The sequence below is a fragment of the Pongo abelii genome, chromosome 10 (genome assembly GCF_028885655.2).
Source record: "Pongo abelii isolate AG06213 chromosome 10, NHGRI_mPonAbe1-v2.0_pri, whole genome shotgun sequence".
NCBI classification, from domain to species: domain Eukaryota; kingdom Metazoa; phylum Chordata; class Mammalia; order Primates; family Hominidae; genus Pongo; species Pongo abelii.
In genome coordinates this window covers 92,847,041-92,865,171 of record NC_071995.2, presented here as the reverse complement: position 1 = coordinate 92,865,171, position 18,131 = coordinate 92,847,041, and the positions used below count along the sequence as shown (strand labels likewise).

The window sequence follows — 18,131 nt, the reverse complement described above, 5'->3', positions numbered from 1 at the left end:
CCATGTGAGTCGTTTCTTATGTCAGAATAATCACTGTAAATTAAATTAACTCATACCCTTTTCCCATTCAAGTTAAAGATAATGCTTCTATTTGACCATTTTGGCTATCAGATTACATAAATATAATTCATAAGAGTGCAACAGACTTCTTAGGTTCTTTAATGCCAAAAGTCATAACATTTTTTGCCATAAGACTTAACAAAAGTCACAAATTATGAACCCAGTGCAGAAATAATCCTTTAGAGTTGCTTTCCTGTGAAAAGTTCTTTTTTCCCTGAGGCTGGATAAGATGGCTCACTGCCATCTGTGTTTACTCAGAGCTCCAAGCTCCTAAGCACAGAGATTGTCATTTCTGCTGTTTTTAAGTAGTCTTTGGTGTAAATGATGTTTTGTTGTGTTGATTTGTTTGGAAAAGCTTGACCAGGATCTTGAGTTGGGATGCCCTTCTATGACTGATACATACAGAGAGAGTGTATTCCCCCACCCCCACTGAAGAGAGATCTCTTGAAGTGAACACAGTGAGTTGGGTTTTTCTTTTTTCTTGAGGAACCTGAAATAACAACTTGTTATTTTTATTCTAAGGTATACGTCTCTGAAATAATTCTTGGTCAGATACTATTATGAATGTTTTCAAAAAAGATGAATCATAGTCTTGAAGTTGCAAAATATCTGATTGAATATGTTGTGTGGCCTAGATTACGCTATACACTGGGGGGAAATAGAAGCCATGATTACTCCTTGGCTTTGATAACTATATAATCTTGTTGGAGAAATAAGATAACATGCAAGAAACACCTAAATAATCCCAGTAGTCACTCCTGGGTGATTTATGCGGACTCTAAAGTTTGAGAACCACTGTGCTAGACAGAAAAAAGTCTGAAGACAAGGAGACCAGTTAGGAAGCTGTTATAGTAAACTTAAAGTGAGGTAAGAAGTCTAGAATTGGGGCTTGGCATATAGGAATGAAGGTAAAGCGTGACTGCCAGAGGTATTCCAAAGGAAAAAATGATTGCAGAATATATTGGTAAATAAGAAAGAAAACTATGAAGTATTTTAGCTGTGAGAAGATGTAAGTGGAGTTATGATAATGGATTGAAGAATGTCAGTTGAGTAGAAAGATACAAAACACATGTCAGATAGGAAATGATGGCGGTGCATCCATGTAGACATTATGTAGACCCTTAAGTAAAGATATTATCTAGGTAACTAGAAATAATAGAATGTGAAGTACAGAGATGAATAATTCAAATTAGAGAAATATAATTAGAAACTCAAGATTTTGCAGATCGCTGAAGAATACTAAGTTTACTTAGAACGAGGAGCTAGGTGTGGTGGTGAACAGAGGTAGAAGATATATTGTGATGTTATGGGAACCAAAGGTAAAGAAAGGTATCAAAGATAAATGGTCATTAACATGATCATTGAAAAAAAGTTAATTGGATTTGACTAGAAGGTGGTAAAAGGGGAATCCCAGCCTTAATTCTTGTATCTATATTGTTTTAATTGTTCTATTAATCCTTTGTGTCATAATGTTTACAACACTAAGGCATCGATTTGACTATCCTGTGATTGTGTTGGACCACTCAAGTAAAAATTAGAATCATTCGTTTCCACTAATTTTCCCTCTGGACTTTTCATTTCTTTCAGTAGAAATTATTCTTCCAGTCACTTAGGCTTCAAACCTGTGATTCATCCTGAGGTCTGCCTTATCTCCAAATTTAGTCAGGCACTATATTAGTTTCCTAGGGCTGCTATGACAAATTACCACAAACCTTGTGGCTTAAAACAACAGAAGCTTATTCTCTCACAGTTCTGGAGCCTAGAAATCTACAGTCAGAGTGCCAGCAGGAGCATGCTTCTTCAAAAGGCTCTGGAGGAGGATGTTTTTTCATGCCCCTTTGTGTAGCTTCTGGTAGTTGCTGGTAATCCTTGGGGTTCCTTGGGTTTTAGACAGGCACATCACTCCAGTCTCTGCCTTGTCTTACATGATGGTCTCCCTGTGTATCTGTAGCTCTGTGTCCAGATTTCACTCCTCTTATGTAAGGACACCAGTCATAGTGGATTTAGGGCCCACTCTAATCCAGTCTAACTTCATCTTAACTTGATTACATTTGTAGACCCTATTTCCAAATAAGGTTACTCTGGGGTGTTTTCCAATACCAGCAATCATTTCTTTGTTCTCTGGATAACAACCAGGTGTCCAAAAATTCAATTCTGAAACTGTCTACCTGGAGTTAGCGTCAGATCCCACAAGTTAAACGGCTCAGTCCCACAAGACTGCCCCAACTGCAGACACCAGTTGCAAGTCTGAGTCACCTATATTCTGACTGACTAACTTAGGGGTTCCCATGATCCCCTCCTCCAGTTTGATAATTTGCTAGAATGGCTCACAAAATTCAGGAAAACACTATATTTACCAGTTTATTGTAAAGGATAAAAGGAATAGCCAAATGGGAGAAATGCATTGGGCAAGGTGTTGGGGGTCGGGGATTGTGGTGCAGAGCCTCCATGCCCTCTCTGTGTGAGCCACCCTCCCAGCAAGTCAATGTGGTCGCCAGCCCGGAAGCTCTCAAAATCTCATTGTTGAAGAGTTTCCAGCCGAGTGAACCTGAATGCATTTACCATCTAATCACTTGGTCTTTCTGGTGACCAGCCCCCATCCTTAGGCTATCTAGGGACCTCAACTCTAAGTTACCTCATTAACATCAACTCAGGTATGATTGAAAGGGACTTGCTAAGAATTATACAAAAACCTCTCCTATCACTTATACAATTCCACAGGTCTTAGCAGCTTTGTACCAGGATCTGGGGACAAAGACCAAATATATTTCTTCTTATACCACAGTCACATTCTGGGTGCCCGTGAATTTTTGGGAGACATTATTCAACCTAAAATAAGAACTTATAAAGCCTATGAATTCTTTCTTTATGATGCCTCTCAAATTTTGCCCCACCCCATATTTCTTTTCATTCCTATTACTAACATCCTTGGTCAGACTGTCTTCCCTACAAGGTTTATCTGTATTCATTTATCCAATTTACTCAACATATCTGTTAAGCATCTATTATGTATCAGGTACTTACTCATTCACTAGAATACAGAAGTAAACAAAGACCCTGCACTGTGGAGTTTACATTGTATTTTGTTAGGAGACATAGAATAAAGAAAGAAATACTATCAGATGGAGGTGAGTACTAAGAGGAAAATTGACAGGAGTAGGCTGGGCACGGTGACTCACGCCTGTAATCCCAGCACTTTGGGAGGCCAAGGCGGACAGATCGCCTGAGGTCAGGAGTTCGAGACCAGCCTGGCCAACATGGGGAAACCCCATCTCTACTAAAACTACAAAAATTAGCCAGGCATGGTGGCGGGTGCCTGTAATCCCAGCTAGTCAGGGGGCTAAGGCAGGGAGAATTGCTTGAACCCTGGAGGCAGAGGTTGCAGTGAACTGAGATGGTGGCAGCACATTCCAGCCTGGGCAGCACAGCAAGACTCCATCTCAAAAAAAAAAAAGGGAGAGAAAATTGACAGGAGTAGGGGGTGCTGTTTTATGTAGGTGGTGAGGCAAGGCTTCTCTGGTAAGGTAACATTTGAGCAGAGACTGAAGGAAAGGAGGGAGGATGCCATGTTGTTATATGTAAGGTAAGGGTGTTCCAGACAGAGGGAATAGCAAGTACAAGAGAGGCAGGAATCTGCTTGGTATGTTGAGGGAACACAGGAGGCCCAGGGAGCTAGAATGGAAAGAGGTATGGTAGGAGGCCAAATTTATGCCATGACTTCAGCTTTTATTCTCAGTTAAGGTAGGAACACATTGGAGGTTTTTGAATTGAGAAGTGATATCTGAATTATATTTTTGAAGAATCTCTGGTTGTTGTGTAGAGAGGCAGAATAGGAGTCAGGGAAATCGTGTTTTAGTGGTCCAGGTTACAGATCGGCACTAAAAAAGATGAGTTTAGAACTAAAAAAATACAATAACAATAATTAACTCAATGGATAGATTTAATAGCAAACAACATCACCATCATCAAGAGATGAGCACAAATCAGTGACAGAGACAGAAGATGTACAGTGAGGAAAATAGAAATGCCAAGAGTTGGTTTTAAAAAGATTATGAAATTGATAAAGCCTTGGCAAGACTGATTGTCCTCAAACTCCCCACAAAGTAGATGAGATTAGAGCCACAAATGAACAATGTAGTGAATGAAAAAAGGGATATCTATCTATAGATATTAACTATCTGCATATAGATATTAAAACAAAATAGTATAAAAACTATTATGCTAATTAATCATGCAATTTAGAATAAATGAATACATTTCTTTAAGAACATCTTAAACCTAATACAAGAAGAATTAGGTCATTTGGATAGTCCTGTATCTATTAATGAAATGAAATCTTTAGTTAAAAACCTTCCACAAAGAAATGCCTCATTTGGCTTCACTGGTAAATTATTCCAAATACTTAAGGAAGAATTAATACAAATCTTAATGCAAACTCTTCCAGATGATAGAAAAGGAGGAAACACATCTCCATTTATAAGGTTAGAACCTGATACAATCAATATAAGAAAAATTGCATTATAAACATGTAAAAATCTTACTAGCAAACTGAATTTAGTGATATAGAAAAATGATAATATAGCATAAGCATTTAGGTTTTATTCTAGGAATATAGGTGGCTTAACATGCAAAATTGTTCAGTGTAATTCAACACCCTAACAGAACAAAGAAGGAAAACTATTGTGATCATCTTAAGAGACACAGAAACATAATTTGACAACATTCAATACCCATTCATGATAAAAACTTTTGCCAAACTGGGAACAGAAGGGAATTTTCAATCTTATAAATGGTATCTATAAAAATTCTGCAGCTAACATCATACTTACTGATTAAAAATATTGACTGCTTCCCCTTACTTACCCAAGGTCAGGAACAGATGTCTGCTATCATCATTTTGTTTAATATTTTATTGGAGGTTCTAGTTAGTGTAATAAGGCAAGAAAAAGAAATGGAGGGGGAGGCTAGCCAAGATGGCCAACTAGAAGCAGCTAGTGTGTGCTACTTTCATGGAGAGAAATAGAAGGAGTAAGTAAATACAGTACCTTCAACTGAAGCATCCATGTACATGCATTGGGATTCATCAAGAAAACAACTTGACCCAGAAAGAATGGAGAAAAGCAATCAGGACAATCACCCACTTGGGAGTGACACAGAGCCAGAGGAGCCTCCTCTTCCCAGGGAAGTGGTAAGTGAGTGAGTGACCCCAGCGACCCACGCTTCTCCCTTGGATCTTTGCAACCCACAGGTCAGGAGATCCCCTTGTGAGCCCACTCCACCAGGGTCTGCAGCCTGATACACAGAATTACGTGGAGTCTCAGCAATGCAGCCGCTCAGATACACATAGAGCCCTGGGAGCTTTGGATACCCAGGTTTCCCATCAAAAGCAACTGCAGCTCCAGCCAAGCGGGATGTTAGACCCCTGTACATACCCCTAGGAAAGAGGCTGAATCCAGGGGATAGAGCAGTGACAGTCTGCAGGCCCCACTACCATGGCACCTTGCAGGATAAGACCCACTGGCTTGGAACTCTAGCCAGCCACTGGTAGCAGTGTTACACCTCTCTGAGATGGAGCTCCCAGAGGGAGGGGTGGTCTGCCATCTTTGCTGTTTTGTAGCCTTAGCTGTTGCCTTCATTGCCGCCACCCTATGGAAAAGCACCCAGACTGCTTTTTTATGCAGGTCCCAGACCCTGCTTTTCAATGGGTGGGGGACCTCCCAATCAGGGTCACTAGTCACCCTTGTTGGTGTTTTCCAGCTGGCAGTAGTTCCAAGCCTCCCTGGGACAGAGTTCCCAGGGGGAGGGACGGGGCTGTCATCTTTGATGTTTCACATTCTTAGCCATTGTTGCCTTTGGGCTCTAGGGAGTCTGAGTTGGTTAGGGACTGGAGTGATCCCCTGGTACAGAGCAGCAGCTCTAAGGAGAAGTGGTCAGGCTGCTTTCTCATGTGGCTCCTGGATCTCATTTCTTCTCACTGGGTGGAATCTCCTGACTGAGGTCTACAACCATACCCCCACCAGTGTTTTCTGGCCAGCAGCAGTTTCAAACCTCCCTGGAATGGATCTCCCAGAGAGAGGGGTGGGCTGCCAGCTTCACTGTTTTGCAGCCTTATTTCTTTGCCTTTGGGATTTGGAGAGTCTGAAGCAACTGTTCTCGAGGATACCCCCTCACAGCGCAACTGCTCTATGAAAAAGTGGCCAGACTGCTTTTTTACATGAATCTCTAATCCCATTCCTCCTCAGTGGACAGGGCCTTTTGACCAGGGTTTCCAGCCACTTGCACTAGTGTTTTTTGGCTAGCAACAGTTTCAAACCTCCCTGGAACAGAGCTCCCAAAGAGAGGGGTGGACCACCACTTCTGCTGTTTAGCAGCCTTAGCTGTTGTCTTCAGGCTTTAGAGATCTCGTCTGAGGTGACTAGGGGCTGGAGTGGACCCTTAGCAAAGCATGGCTACCCTATGGAAAAAGCCAGACGGCTTTTATATGTGGGTCCCTGATCCTGTTACTCCTCACTAGGTAGGATCTCCCAACCGAGGTCTCTAGCCACCTCCTGTTAGTGTGTTCTGCCGGCAACAGGTCTGTGCCTCCCTGGGACAGAGTTCCCAGAGAGAAGGGCAGTCCTCCATCTTTGCTGTTTCACAGACTTCCTTGTTGATATCTTCAGGTACTGGAAAATTTAAGATGAAAAGGGATTGGAGCGGACCCCCAGCATACTGTAGCAGCCCTATGGAAAAGTGGCCAGACTGTTATTTGGGTCCTTGATTCTATATCTCCTCACTGAGCAGGTCCTTCCAACCTGGATCTCCAGCCATCCCCACCAGGGCCATCAAGCCAGTAGCAGCTCTGTTACTGTCTGGGACAGAGCTCCTAGTGGGAGGGATGGGTTGCCATCTTTGCTGTCTTGTAGCCCTCACCCTTACTGTCTCCAGGTTCTGGAGAGTCTGTGGGTACCAGGGGCTGGTATGGATGCCCAACACAAAGCACCCACCTCAGAAAAGTGGCCAGACTGTTCTCTATGCAAGTCCCAGTCCTCACTTCTTCTCCCTGGGCAGGGTCACCCAACCTGGAACTCTAGCACAACTACCCTGAGCTTGCCTGACCACTTCAATCAGAGGCAGCCCAGCAGTTAAAGGAACACCCACATGCAGAGATGGAACCATCAGACAGAAGGAATCAACGGAAGAACTCTAGCAACTCAGATGGTCAGAGTGTCAACTCAAATGGCCACTAGTTCTCCAACAAGGGTTCTTAACCAGGCTGAGTTGGCTGAAGTGACACAAATAGAATTCAGAATATGAATAGACATGAAGATAATCAAGATTCAGGAGAATGGCAAAACCCAATCCAAGGAAACTAAGAATCACAATAAAATGATACAGGCACTGACAGATGAAATAGCCAGTATAAAAAAGAACCTAACTGATCTGATAGAGCTGAAAAACACAAGATGTCACAGTGCAATCACAAGTATTAACAGCAGAAGAGAGAGACCAAGCTGAATAATTTCAGAACTTGAATACTGGCTCTTTGGAGTAAGACAGTCAGACAAAAATAGAAGAATAGAAAAGAATGAACAAAACCTCCAAGAAATATGAGATTATGTAAAGAGACCAAATCTACAAATCATTGGCATCCCTGAAAGGGTTAGGGAGAAAGCAGACAACTTAGGAAACATATTTCAGGATATTGTCCAAGAAAACTTCCTCAGCCTCACTAGAGAGACCAACAGGAACTATAGAGAACAAAATTCTACACAGGAAGATAATCCCCAAGACACATAATCATCAGATTTTCCAAGGTCAAAATGAAAGAATATTAAAGGCACTTGGAGAAAGAGGGCAGGTCACCTACAAGGGAAACCCCATCAGGTTAATAGCTGACTTCTCAGCAGGAACCCTTCAAGCCAGAAGAGACTGGGGACCTATAGTCAACATTCTTAAAAAAATCTTCAACCAAGAATTTCATATCCAGCCAAATTAACCTTCCTCAACAAAGGAGAAATAAGATCCTTTTTAGATAAGCAAATACTGAGGGAGTTTTAGATAAGCAAATGCTTGTAAAATGGAGACCCATCTCACAAGAGATCTTGACAGGAACACTAAATATAGAAAGATGGTTACCATGATTCTGCTGAGAGAGAGCATTAAAAAAAAAGATGGTTACCAGCCAATACAGAAACATACTTAAGTACACAGATGAGCCACACTATAAAGCAACCACACAAGCCAGCCTAATAACCAGCTAACAACACAATGACAGGAACAAATCCACAACAAATCACTGACCTTGAATATAAGTGGGCTAAGTGCCCCCATTTAAAAGGCACAGAGTGGCAAGCTGGATAAAAAAGCAAGACCCAATGATATGCTGTCTTCAAGAGACCCATCTTATATGCGATGACACCCATAGGCTCAAAATAAATGGATGGAGGAACATCTGCCAAGCAAATGGAAATCAGAAAAATGCCGGGGTTGCAATCCTAGTTTCAGACAAAACATTTTAAACCAACAAAAATAAAAAAAGACAAGGGATTACATAATGGTAAAGGGTTCGATTCAATAAGAAGACGTAACTATCCTAAATATATATGCACCCAACATAGGAGCACCCAGATTCATAAAGCAAGTTCTTAGAGACCTACAAAGAGACTTATACTCCCACACAATAATAGTGGGAGACTTCCACATTCCACTGACAGTATTAAATCATTGAGGAAGAATGTTAACAAGGATATTCAGGACCTGAACTTAACATTGGACCAGATGGGTCTGATAGACCTCTACAGAACTCTACATCCAAAAACAACAGAATATACATTCTTCTCATTGCCACATGGCACATACTCTGAAATTGACCACACAATCAGACATAAAACAATCCTCAGCAAATGCAAAAGAACTGAAATACCAAACACACAGCACAATAAAAATTGAAATCAAGACTAAAAATATAATTGCTCAAAACCATTTACATGGAAGTTAACCTGCTCCTGAATGACTTTTGAGTAAATAATGAAATTAAGGCAGAAATCAAGAAGTTATTTGAAACTAAGAGAACAAAGATACAATATACCAGAATGTCTGGGACACAGCTAAGGCAATGTTACGAGGGAAATTTATAGCACCAAATGCCCACATCAAACAGTTAAAAAGATATCAACAACCTAGCAGCACAACTAAAACAATGAGAGGACCAAGAGAAAACCAACCCAAAGCTAGCATTAGAGCTGAAGGAGATCGAAACATGAACAGCCATTCAAAAGATTAACTAATACGGGAGTTGCATTTTTGAAAAAATTGTTAGGCCACTAGTTAGACTAATGAAGAAAAATGAGAAGATCCAAATAAACACAATTAGAAATGACAGAGGGGATGTTACCACTGACCCCACAGAAATACAAACAACCGTCACAGACAACTATGAACACCTTTCTGCATACAAACTAACAAAGCTAGAAGAGACAGATAAATTTCTGGACACATACACCTTCCCAAGATAGAACCAGGAAGAAGTTGATTCCTTGTACAGACCAATAATGAGTTCTGAAATTGAGGCAGTAGTAAACACCTGCCAACCAAAAAAAACCCCAGGACCAGATGGATTCACAGCCACATGCTACCAGATGTTCAAAGAAGAGCTGGTACTGTTTCTCCTGAAACTGTTAACAAAAAATAGAGGAGCAGGAAATCCTTCCCAAATCATTCTGTGAAGCCAGCATTGTCCTGATAACAAAACCTGGCAGAGACACAACAATGAAAACTTTAGGCCAATATCTTTGATGAACATTGATGCAGAAATCCTTAACAAAATACTTGCAAACCGAATCCAGTAGCACATCAAAAACCTAATCTACCATGATTATGTAGATTTTATCTTTGGGATGCAAGGTTGGTTCAACATGTGCAAATCAATAAATGTGATTCATCACATAAACAGGACTAAAGACAAAAATCACATGGTTATCTCAATAGATGTAGAAAAGGCTTTTGATAAAATTCACCATCCCATTCTATTAAAAACTCAATAAAGTAAGTATTGAAGGAACATACTACAAAATGTAAGAGCCATCTGTGACAAACCCACAGCTAACATCATACTGAATGGGCAAAATATGGAAGCATTCTCCTTGAAAACCAGCACAAGACAATGATACCCTCTCTCACCACTCCCATTCAACATAGTATTAAAAGTCCTGGCCAGAGTAGTTAGGCAAGAGAAAGAAAGAAATAAAGGGCATCCAAATAGGAGGAGAGGAAGTGAAACTATTCCTGTTTGCAGTCGACATGATTTTATGTTTAGAAAACCCCCATAGTCTCAATCCAAAAAGCTCCTTCAGCTGATCACTTTAGCAAAGTTTCAAGATACAAACTCAATGTACAAAAATCACTAGCATTCCTGTACACCAACAACAGCCAAGCTGAGAGCCAAATCAGGAATGCAATCCCATTCACAATTGCACAAAAAGAATAAAATACCTAGGAATACAACTAAACGGGGGTGAATGATCTCTACAATGATAATTACAAAACACTGCTTAGACAAATCAGAGATGATACAAATAAATGGAAAAACTTTCCATGCTCATGAATAGGAAGAATCAATATTATTAAAATGGCCATACTGTCAAAAGCAATTTATTGATTCAGTGCTATTTCTATCACACTACCAATGGCATTCTTCATGGAACTAGAAAAAAACTTTAAAAATTCATGTGAAACCAAAAAAGACTCCAAATAGCCACAGCAATCCTATGCCAAACAACAACGACAAAAAATGTGGAGGCATCATGCTACCTGACTTAAAACTATGCTATAGAGCAACAATAACCAAAACAGCATGATATTGATACAAAAACAGACACATAAACCAATGGAACAGAATAGAGTAACCAGAATTAAGGCCTCACACCTACAATCATCTGATCTTCAACAAAGCTGACAAAAACAAGCAGTGGGAAAAAGGACACCCCATTCATTAAATGGTACTGGGATAAACAGCTAGCCATATGCAGAAGATTGAAACTAGACCTCTTCCTTACACCATATGCAAAAATCAACTCAAGAAGGATTAAAGACTTAAATGTAAAATCCAAAACTATAAAAACACTGGAGGACAACCTAGGCAGTACCATTCAGGACATAGGAACTGGCAAAGATTTCATGATGAAGATGCCAAAAGCAATCATGACAAAAGCAAAAGTTGATAAATGGGTTCTGATTAAACTTAAGAGCTTCTGCACAGCAAAAGAAACTGTGAACAAAGTAGACAGATAACCTACAGAATGGGAGAAGATATTTAGAAGCTATGCATCTGCATCTGACAAAGGTCTATCTAGCATCTATAAAGAACTTAAAACTTACAGGATAAAAACAACCCCATCAGAAGTGGGCAAAGGAAATGAACAGACCATTTTCAAAAGACATATATGTGACCAACAAGCATATGAAATAAAGCTCAATATCACTGATCATTAGAGAAATGCAAATCAAAACCACAATGAGATACCATCTCACACCAGTCAGAATGGCTATTAAAAAATAAAAAAATAGCAGATTCTGGCGAGGTTGTGGAGAAAAGGAAATACTTTGATACACTGTTGGTGGGAGTGTAAATTAGTTCAACCATTGTGGAAAGCAGTGTGGTAATTCCTCAAAGAGCTAAAAACAGAACTACCATTGGACCCAGCAATCCCATTACTGGGTAAATATACCAATCCCATTACTGGGTAAATATACCCAAAGGAATATAAATCTTTCTGTCATAAAGACACATGCATTTGTTCATTGCAGCACTATTCACAATACCAAAGACATGGAATCAACCTAAATGCCCATCAATGGAAGATTGGATAAAGAAAATGCAGTATATATACACCATAGAATACTATACAGCCATAAAAAAGAATGAGATAATGTCCTTTGCCAGGTACATGATGGAGCAAGAGGCCATTATCCTTCGCAAACTAACACAAGAAAGGAAAACCGAATACTGCATGTTTTCATTATCATAAGTGGGAGCTAAACGATGAGAACACATGGACACAAAGGGGAACAACAGACACTGGGGCCTACTTGAGAGTGGAGCATGGGAGGAAGGAGAGGATCAGAAAAAATAACTTGGGTACCAGGCTTAGTACCTGGGTGATGAAATAATCTATTTACCTATAAAACAAACCTGCACATGTACCTCTGAGCCTAAAAAAAGTTTTAAGAATAAAGAAATGGACATAAAGAGTAGAAAGGAAATTAAAATTATTCACAGATGTCACTGTGCATGCATAAAAGTCAAACCTATCAATAAACTATTAAAATTAATGTGAATTTTTAAAATTTCTAGGTACGAAGTCAAGTAACAAATAATATTTTTCTTTACACACACAATTAGAAAATATTTAAATGCCATTTGCAATAGCATAAAAATACATAAAATACCTAGGAACGAATCTAGTGAAAGATGTTTATGACTTCTACACTGAAATACAAATACTGCTAAGAAAAACTGAAAAATGCCTAAAGGAAAAACTGTACCATGTTCATGACTTGGAAGATTCAATATTAAGGTGTCAGTTCTTCCCAGATTTATCCATAAGTTGAATGCAGTTCTAATCAAAATCTTAGCAGGTTTCTTTGTAGAAATTAGAAAGTAGATTCTAAAATTCATCTGAAAGTACAAAGGACTAGAATACCCAAAGCAATCTTGAAGAACAATAAAGCTAGAGGACTGAAAACTACCAGATATCAACACTAAATATAAGCTACAGTAATTTAGTGTGGTATTGGTATAAGGATAAACAGGCAAATGGAACAGTATAGAGTCCAGAAATAGGTTTACACTAAAGGTACCACTGCATTTCGATAAAGGATGTTCCTTCAGATAAACAGTAGTGAGTCAATAGATTAAACTCAGTCTAACCTCACAACATAGATAGAAATGAACCATACACCTAAGTGTGACAGGTAAAAAAAAAATAAAGCTTCTAGATGAAAACTTGGGAGAAAATTTTAGGATCTTGGGATAATAAAGATAAGCAGGATGCAAAAAGTTCTTACTATAAAATACATGATTAATGTAATTGATTTTATTTAAATTAAAATCTTTTTATTAAGGGATACTCTCAAGAGGAAGAAAATGACACCATAGGCTGGAGAAGGTCAATCTGCAATACATATATATCTGACACATGATTCATATCTTGAATATATACAGAACTACAAATCAGTAGGAATCAGGTTACTCAAAAGTTTTAATGGACAAAAGACTAGGATGGACACATCACAAAGAAGGGATATCCAGATGACTAACATGCATAAAAAAAGATGCTCAGTACCTTTAGCTATCAGGAAAATGTAAGTTAAAACTACAGTGAGATACTGTATTTCACCAAAACAGGATGCAAAAACTAAAAGACCGACCATACCAAGTACTGGCAAAAATGTAGAACAGCTAGAACTCTCACATATTGCTGGTGGAAATGTAATTCGTAAAACTGCTTTAGAAAACTGGCAGTATCTACTAAAGCTAAAACATGTATACACTATGACCCACTCATAGGTGTATACTCAAGAGAATGAGGTACTTACATCTGCCAAAAACATGTTTAGGAATGTTCATAAAATATTTATGATATCCCCAGACTGGAAAGAATTTAAATTTTCATTAACAGGAAAATGTATATAATGTGGTATATTTGTACAATGGATGACAACATTACAATGAAAAAGAAGTACTATGACAATACATAACCATGGCTTAGTCATATAGATAAAATGTTGAGAAAAAAGTCCAGATACAAAAGAGCATAAATTTATGATTTCTTTCATATGAATGGGTGGATGGATAGACAGATGGACTCCTTAACTACCTATAAATTCATAAATACTTATGGTGATAAAGGCCAGAAGAGTGGTTCCTTTGCCAGGGTAGACAGGAACATAAGGAAGCCTTCTGAGATGTTGGAGGATGTGAGACAATCAAAGCATGAGAATGAATGCTCGTAGCAGAGTTATTTGTAATAGTCCCAACTGGAAATAATGCAGATAACCCTTAACGGTGTACTGAGTGAATATACTAGGTTATGCAGTAATCGTAAGTGGAATATAATATGTGGGAATGAATGAAGTATATCTGTAAGTAACATAAATCTCACTAACAATGTTGAGTGAAATAAAGTCATTAATAAGAGAATACATACTATGATTGTATGTATATGAGGTTCAAAAATAGGCAAAAGTAAATATAGTTTTGGAAGTAAATTAGTTGGTTACCTTTTCAGAGGATGACAGGGCTAGTGATTGGAAGGGGGAAAGGTAGGGGCCCTTCTGGCATGGCAGTGCTCTTGACCTACAAGGAAATCATGCCAGCATTTGTTTTGTGGTTTTTCATTGAGCTTTACATTTATATTCTATGCATTTTGCTATAAGATTATACTTCAGTTAAAAAAGAGTTAGAAAATACCTAAAAGGTTTGCATCGACTAAATGAGTTTTAACATTATAGGTGTTTTTCTATTAAAAAACAAAAGGCCTGTGTATAAAAACTGAAAAAAATACTACTTTTTTCCATATACTCCTTTTGCATTTTACCTGGACTTTTCCGTATTATTTAATGAAACCATACAAGATTTACTTAGGAATTTTTTCCTTTGTATATTGTAAAGTTTAAATTTTTTCCTTTTAAGATTTAGAAAGGCAACTTTTAAACAGATGCATCCATATCTATCTTAGCTTTCTGATCCTTCAGTTTATTAATTTGGTAGTACTTTATAAATTACAAACATGCTTGTAATTTTGAATTTTGTTTCAGTTCTTTTTTTTTTTTCTTTTCTTTTCTTTTCTTTTCCTTTTTTGAGATGGAGTCTTGCTTTTTTGCCAGGCTGGAGTGCAGTGGCGCAATCTCGGCTCACTGCAACCTCTGCCTCCCAGGTTCAAGTGATTCTCCTGCCTCAGCCTCCCGAGTAGCTGGAACTACAGGCACCCGCCACCACGCCCAGTTAATTTTTCTATTTTTAGTAGAGACAGGGTTTTACCATGTTGGTCAGGATGGTCTCAATCTCTTGACCTTGTGATCTGTCCGCGTCGGCCTCCCAAAGTGCTGGGATTATAGGCGTGAGCCACTGCGCCTGGTTCCCCGCCCTTTTTTTTTTTTTTTTTTTTTTTTGAATGGGTTCTTGGTCTGTTGTCCAGGGTGGAGTGGCACAGTCATAGCTAACTGTAGCCTTGAACTCCTAGGCTTAATCCATCCTCCTGCCTCAGCCTCCCAAAGCACTGGGATTACAGGCATGAGCCACTGTACCTGGCTCAGTTCTCTTAAACACATGCTATCTTTTGGGACAATGGATTGCTCATTATTTCTTACCAGATGTACAGGCAGACTCAGTAGTAAAATTTGACTCCTTCCCTTTGTAGATATTTTTTTTTTGCAGCAATTATTGATACCAGTTTCTTTGGCATTCATAATTAATTGTCACATTGAGAATATTGGATAGATTTGTGGTTTATTATCTTTGCAATTTTCAGTAAGAGCCATGTCTACTAATCTTTGTTTCTAGTATTCACTGAAAACATTCATATCTAAATACAGTTTTTGGTGAGTAAAACATTTTCTATATAGTTTTGTTCAAATAAGAGATTATGTATTAACATACTTGTTCATATTTCTCTTTTTAGAGAAAATCTCTTCATGAAAACAAATTGAAAAGACTACAAGAGAAAGTAGAAGTCTTGGAGGCAAAGAAAGAAGAATTGGAAACAGAAAATCAGGTCTTAAATAGGTAATGTGTTTGTATGTGTATCTTCCCCATGTGGTTATTTTGATGTTATAGAACTTTGTCTCTAAGTATAACGTACCTTCTTTTCTTTTAAAATGTACATTTAAAAGATTTCTAAAACAGCTTGATAACTCCTAATGTACTATCCTTTTTTTACCCCCTAACTGAATGTTTCTTTAAACCAAAAGGTCTCTGTCACATGCCAGGTGTTTGCCTTATGATTGGGACTAACAGAAAATGTCACTGGCTTTGGTAGCAAGGAGTGGTGTTAGTTGTTGCTGCTGAGACAAGACAGTTGTAGCTATTGCATAGTTCTGAAAATTGTGCCTACAACTTTGAATCAAAGGTCAGTTTTGGTTTCCTGGTGTGGAGATATTATTGAGCTGTAGTTTCAGGTTTTGCAGTCACAGCCAAGCACATCTGATAATCAGGATCATCAGCATTTTTAAAGCAGAGATTTGTCATATTAAGTTGTTGGTAGTGGCATTATATGACACATTTGATTCAAGTTAAGAAAAATCTTTTTAATTTAGTGAATTAGTGGTAGCCTTCAGCATCTTGGCTATTCAGATATAGATTTTTCTGTAATGGAAACTGCCTATAATATCATGCAGTGATGTTTTATGATGTGCACTGGTGTTCTTGGGTGCAATTATTACCAAAAGATTAACAATTGTTTTTTAAAGAACATTCTAGAGGTTTCTAGACTGTAGAATTAGTGCCAGCCTTACAATACTCTATTCCAAAGTAGGAGGCCACCTTTAGTTTATTAATTTGGTAGTAATTTGTAAATTACAAACATGCTTGTAATTTTGAATTTTGTTTCAATTCTTTTTCTTTTTCTTTTTTTTTTTTTTTAATATGGGGTCTTCGTCTATTGTCCAGGGTGGAGTGCAGTGGCACAATCATAGCTAACTGTAGCCTCGAACCCCTAGGCTTAATCTATTCTTCTGCCTCAGCCTCCCAAAGCACTAGGATTACAAGCATGAGCCACCATTTCCGGCTCAGTCCTTCTAAAACAGAATTCAACTTACTTCCCCTTCCATAAACATTAATATTGAAATGTTAGCAATTCAAGATTGACCAGTTGTGGTGCAGATCATCTAGAATTTTGAGTGATTTTGAAATTATATTTGATTACTGGATGTCATGTCCAAAAAGATGATGATCTGTGAAGGCCTGGAAAGTTAGCCTTTTTCTCCATGTCATTTTTTCCTAAAGTTGTGTAGCTTCACCTTTGTGATTACCTTTTATAATAGGAAAAACCAGTGTTTTTCCTATTCTCACACAGTCAACACAACATTTCTGACACCAGATGTTTGGGGTTTTTTCCTATACATGGAGTAATCAGTTCTCCAGTGGACACGAGCTAGGTGTCCTGTAATTCAGGTCTGATCCTGTCTACCTGGATTTAGCATCAGATCCCACAGGTAGAGGGCTCAGTCCCACAAGACTGCCCCCCACTTCAGAATGTAGCCATAAGCCCCAGGTTGTAACCCGTGCTTCTGACTGGCTAAAAATGGCTATAAATTGGGGTTCCCATGACCTGCTCATCATGTTCAATTAATTTGCTAGAGCAGCTTACAGAACTCAGGGAAACTTACGTTAACCAGCTTACTAGAAAGGATATTACAAAAGATATAGATGAGCAGTCAGATGAAAGAGATACATAGGAAAAGGTATGAGGAAGTGGGCATGGAGTTTCCATGCCTTCTCTGGGCATGCCTGCCTGCAGACACCTCCACATGTTCAGCAACCCAGAAGCTCTCTGACTCCATGCTTTTGGGTTTTTATGGAGGCTTCATTACATAGGCATGATTGATTACATCATTGGCCATTGGTGATCAACTCAACCTTTAGTCCTTTATCTTCCCAGATGTCATGGGGTGGGGTTGGAGAGTGGGGCTGAAAGTTCCAACCCTCTAATCATGCCTTAGTCTTTCTGGTGACCCGCCCCATCCTGAAGCTATTCAGGGGCCCCCAGCCACCAGTTATCTTATTAATATACAAAAGATACTCTTATCACTTCAGAGTTTCCCAGAGTTTTAGGAGCTGTGTGCCAGGAACCAAGGGCAAAGACCAAATATATATTTCTTACTATAATATTACACTGACATTTTAAAAATTAGATTGAACTATGTGAAAATCTCTATATTTGACCATAGTTCACCTATTTAAAAATGGCAATTTTGTAAGCTTCAATTCAGCATTTTCTTTACACTTGACCCTTGACAACATGGGCTTGAACTGCATGGGTCTACTTATATGCAGATTTTTTTTCGGGCAAACATGGATAGAAAATATAGTA

At 38.7% G+C, this 18,131-nt stretch overlaps 1 protein-coding gene across 20 annotated transcripts in view; it reads left to right on the top strand.

The window, feature by feature from the left end:
- The window catches only part of CEP83 (centrosomal protein 83), a 165,818-nt gene that overhangs the window by 130,122 nt on the left and 17,565 nt on the right, over nucleotides 1-18,131 (top strand). For 19 of the 20 annotated variants that reach the window (XR_010135669.1, XR_010135667.1, XR_010135666.1 and 16 more), the window contains one exon: nucleotides 15,723-15,826. Coding sequence is in view for 16 of the 20 variants with exons in the window: in XM_054527498.1 (XP_054383473.1) it covers nucleotides 15,723-15,826 (104 nt within the window). In the remaining 4 variants the exon portion in view is untranslated. Of the gene's footprint in view, nucleotides 1-415; nucleotides 519-15,722; nucleotides 15,827-18,131 lie in introns of those variants that run through there. The other variant, XM_054527499.1, reaches the window with a different exon arrangement.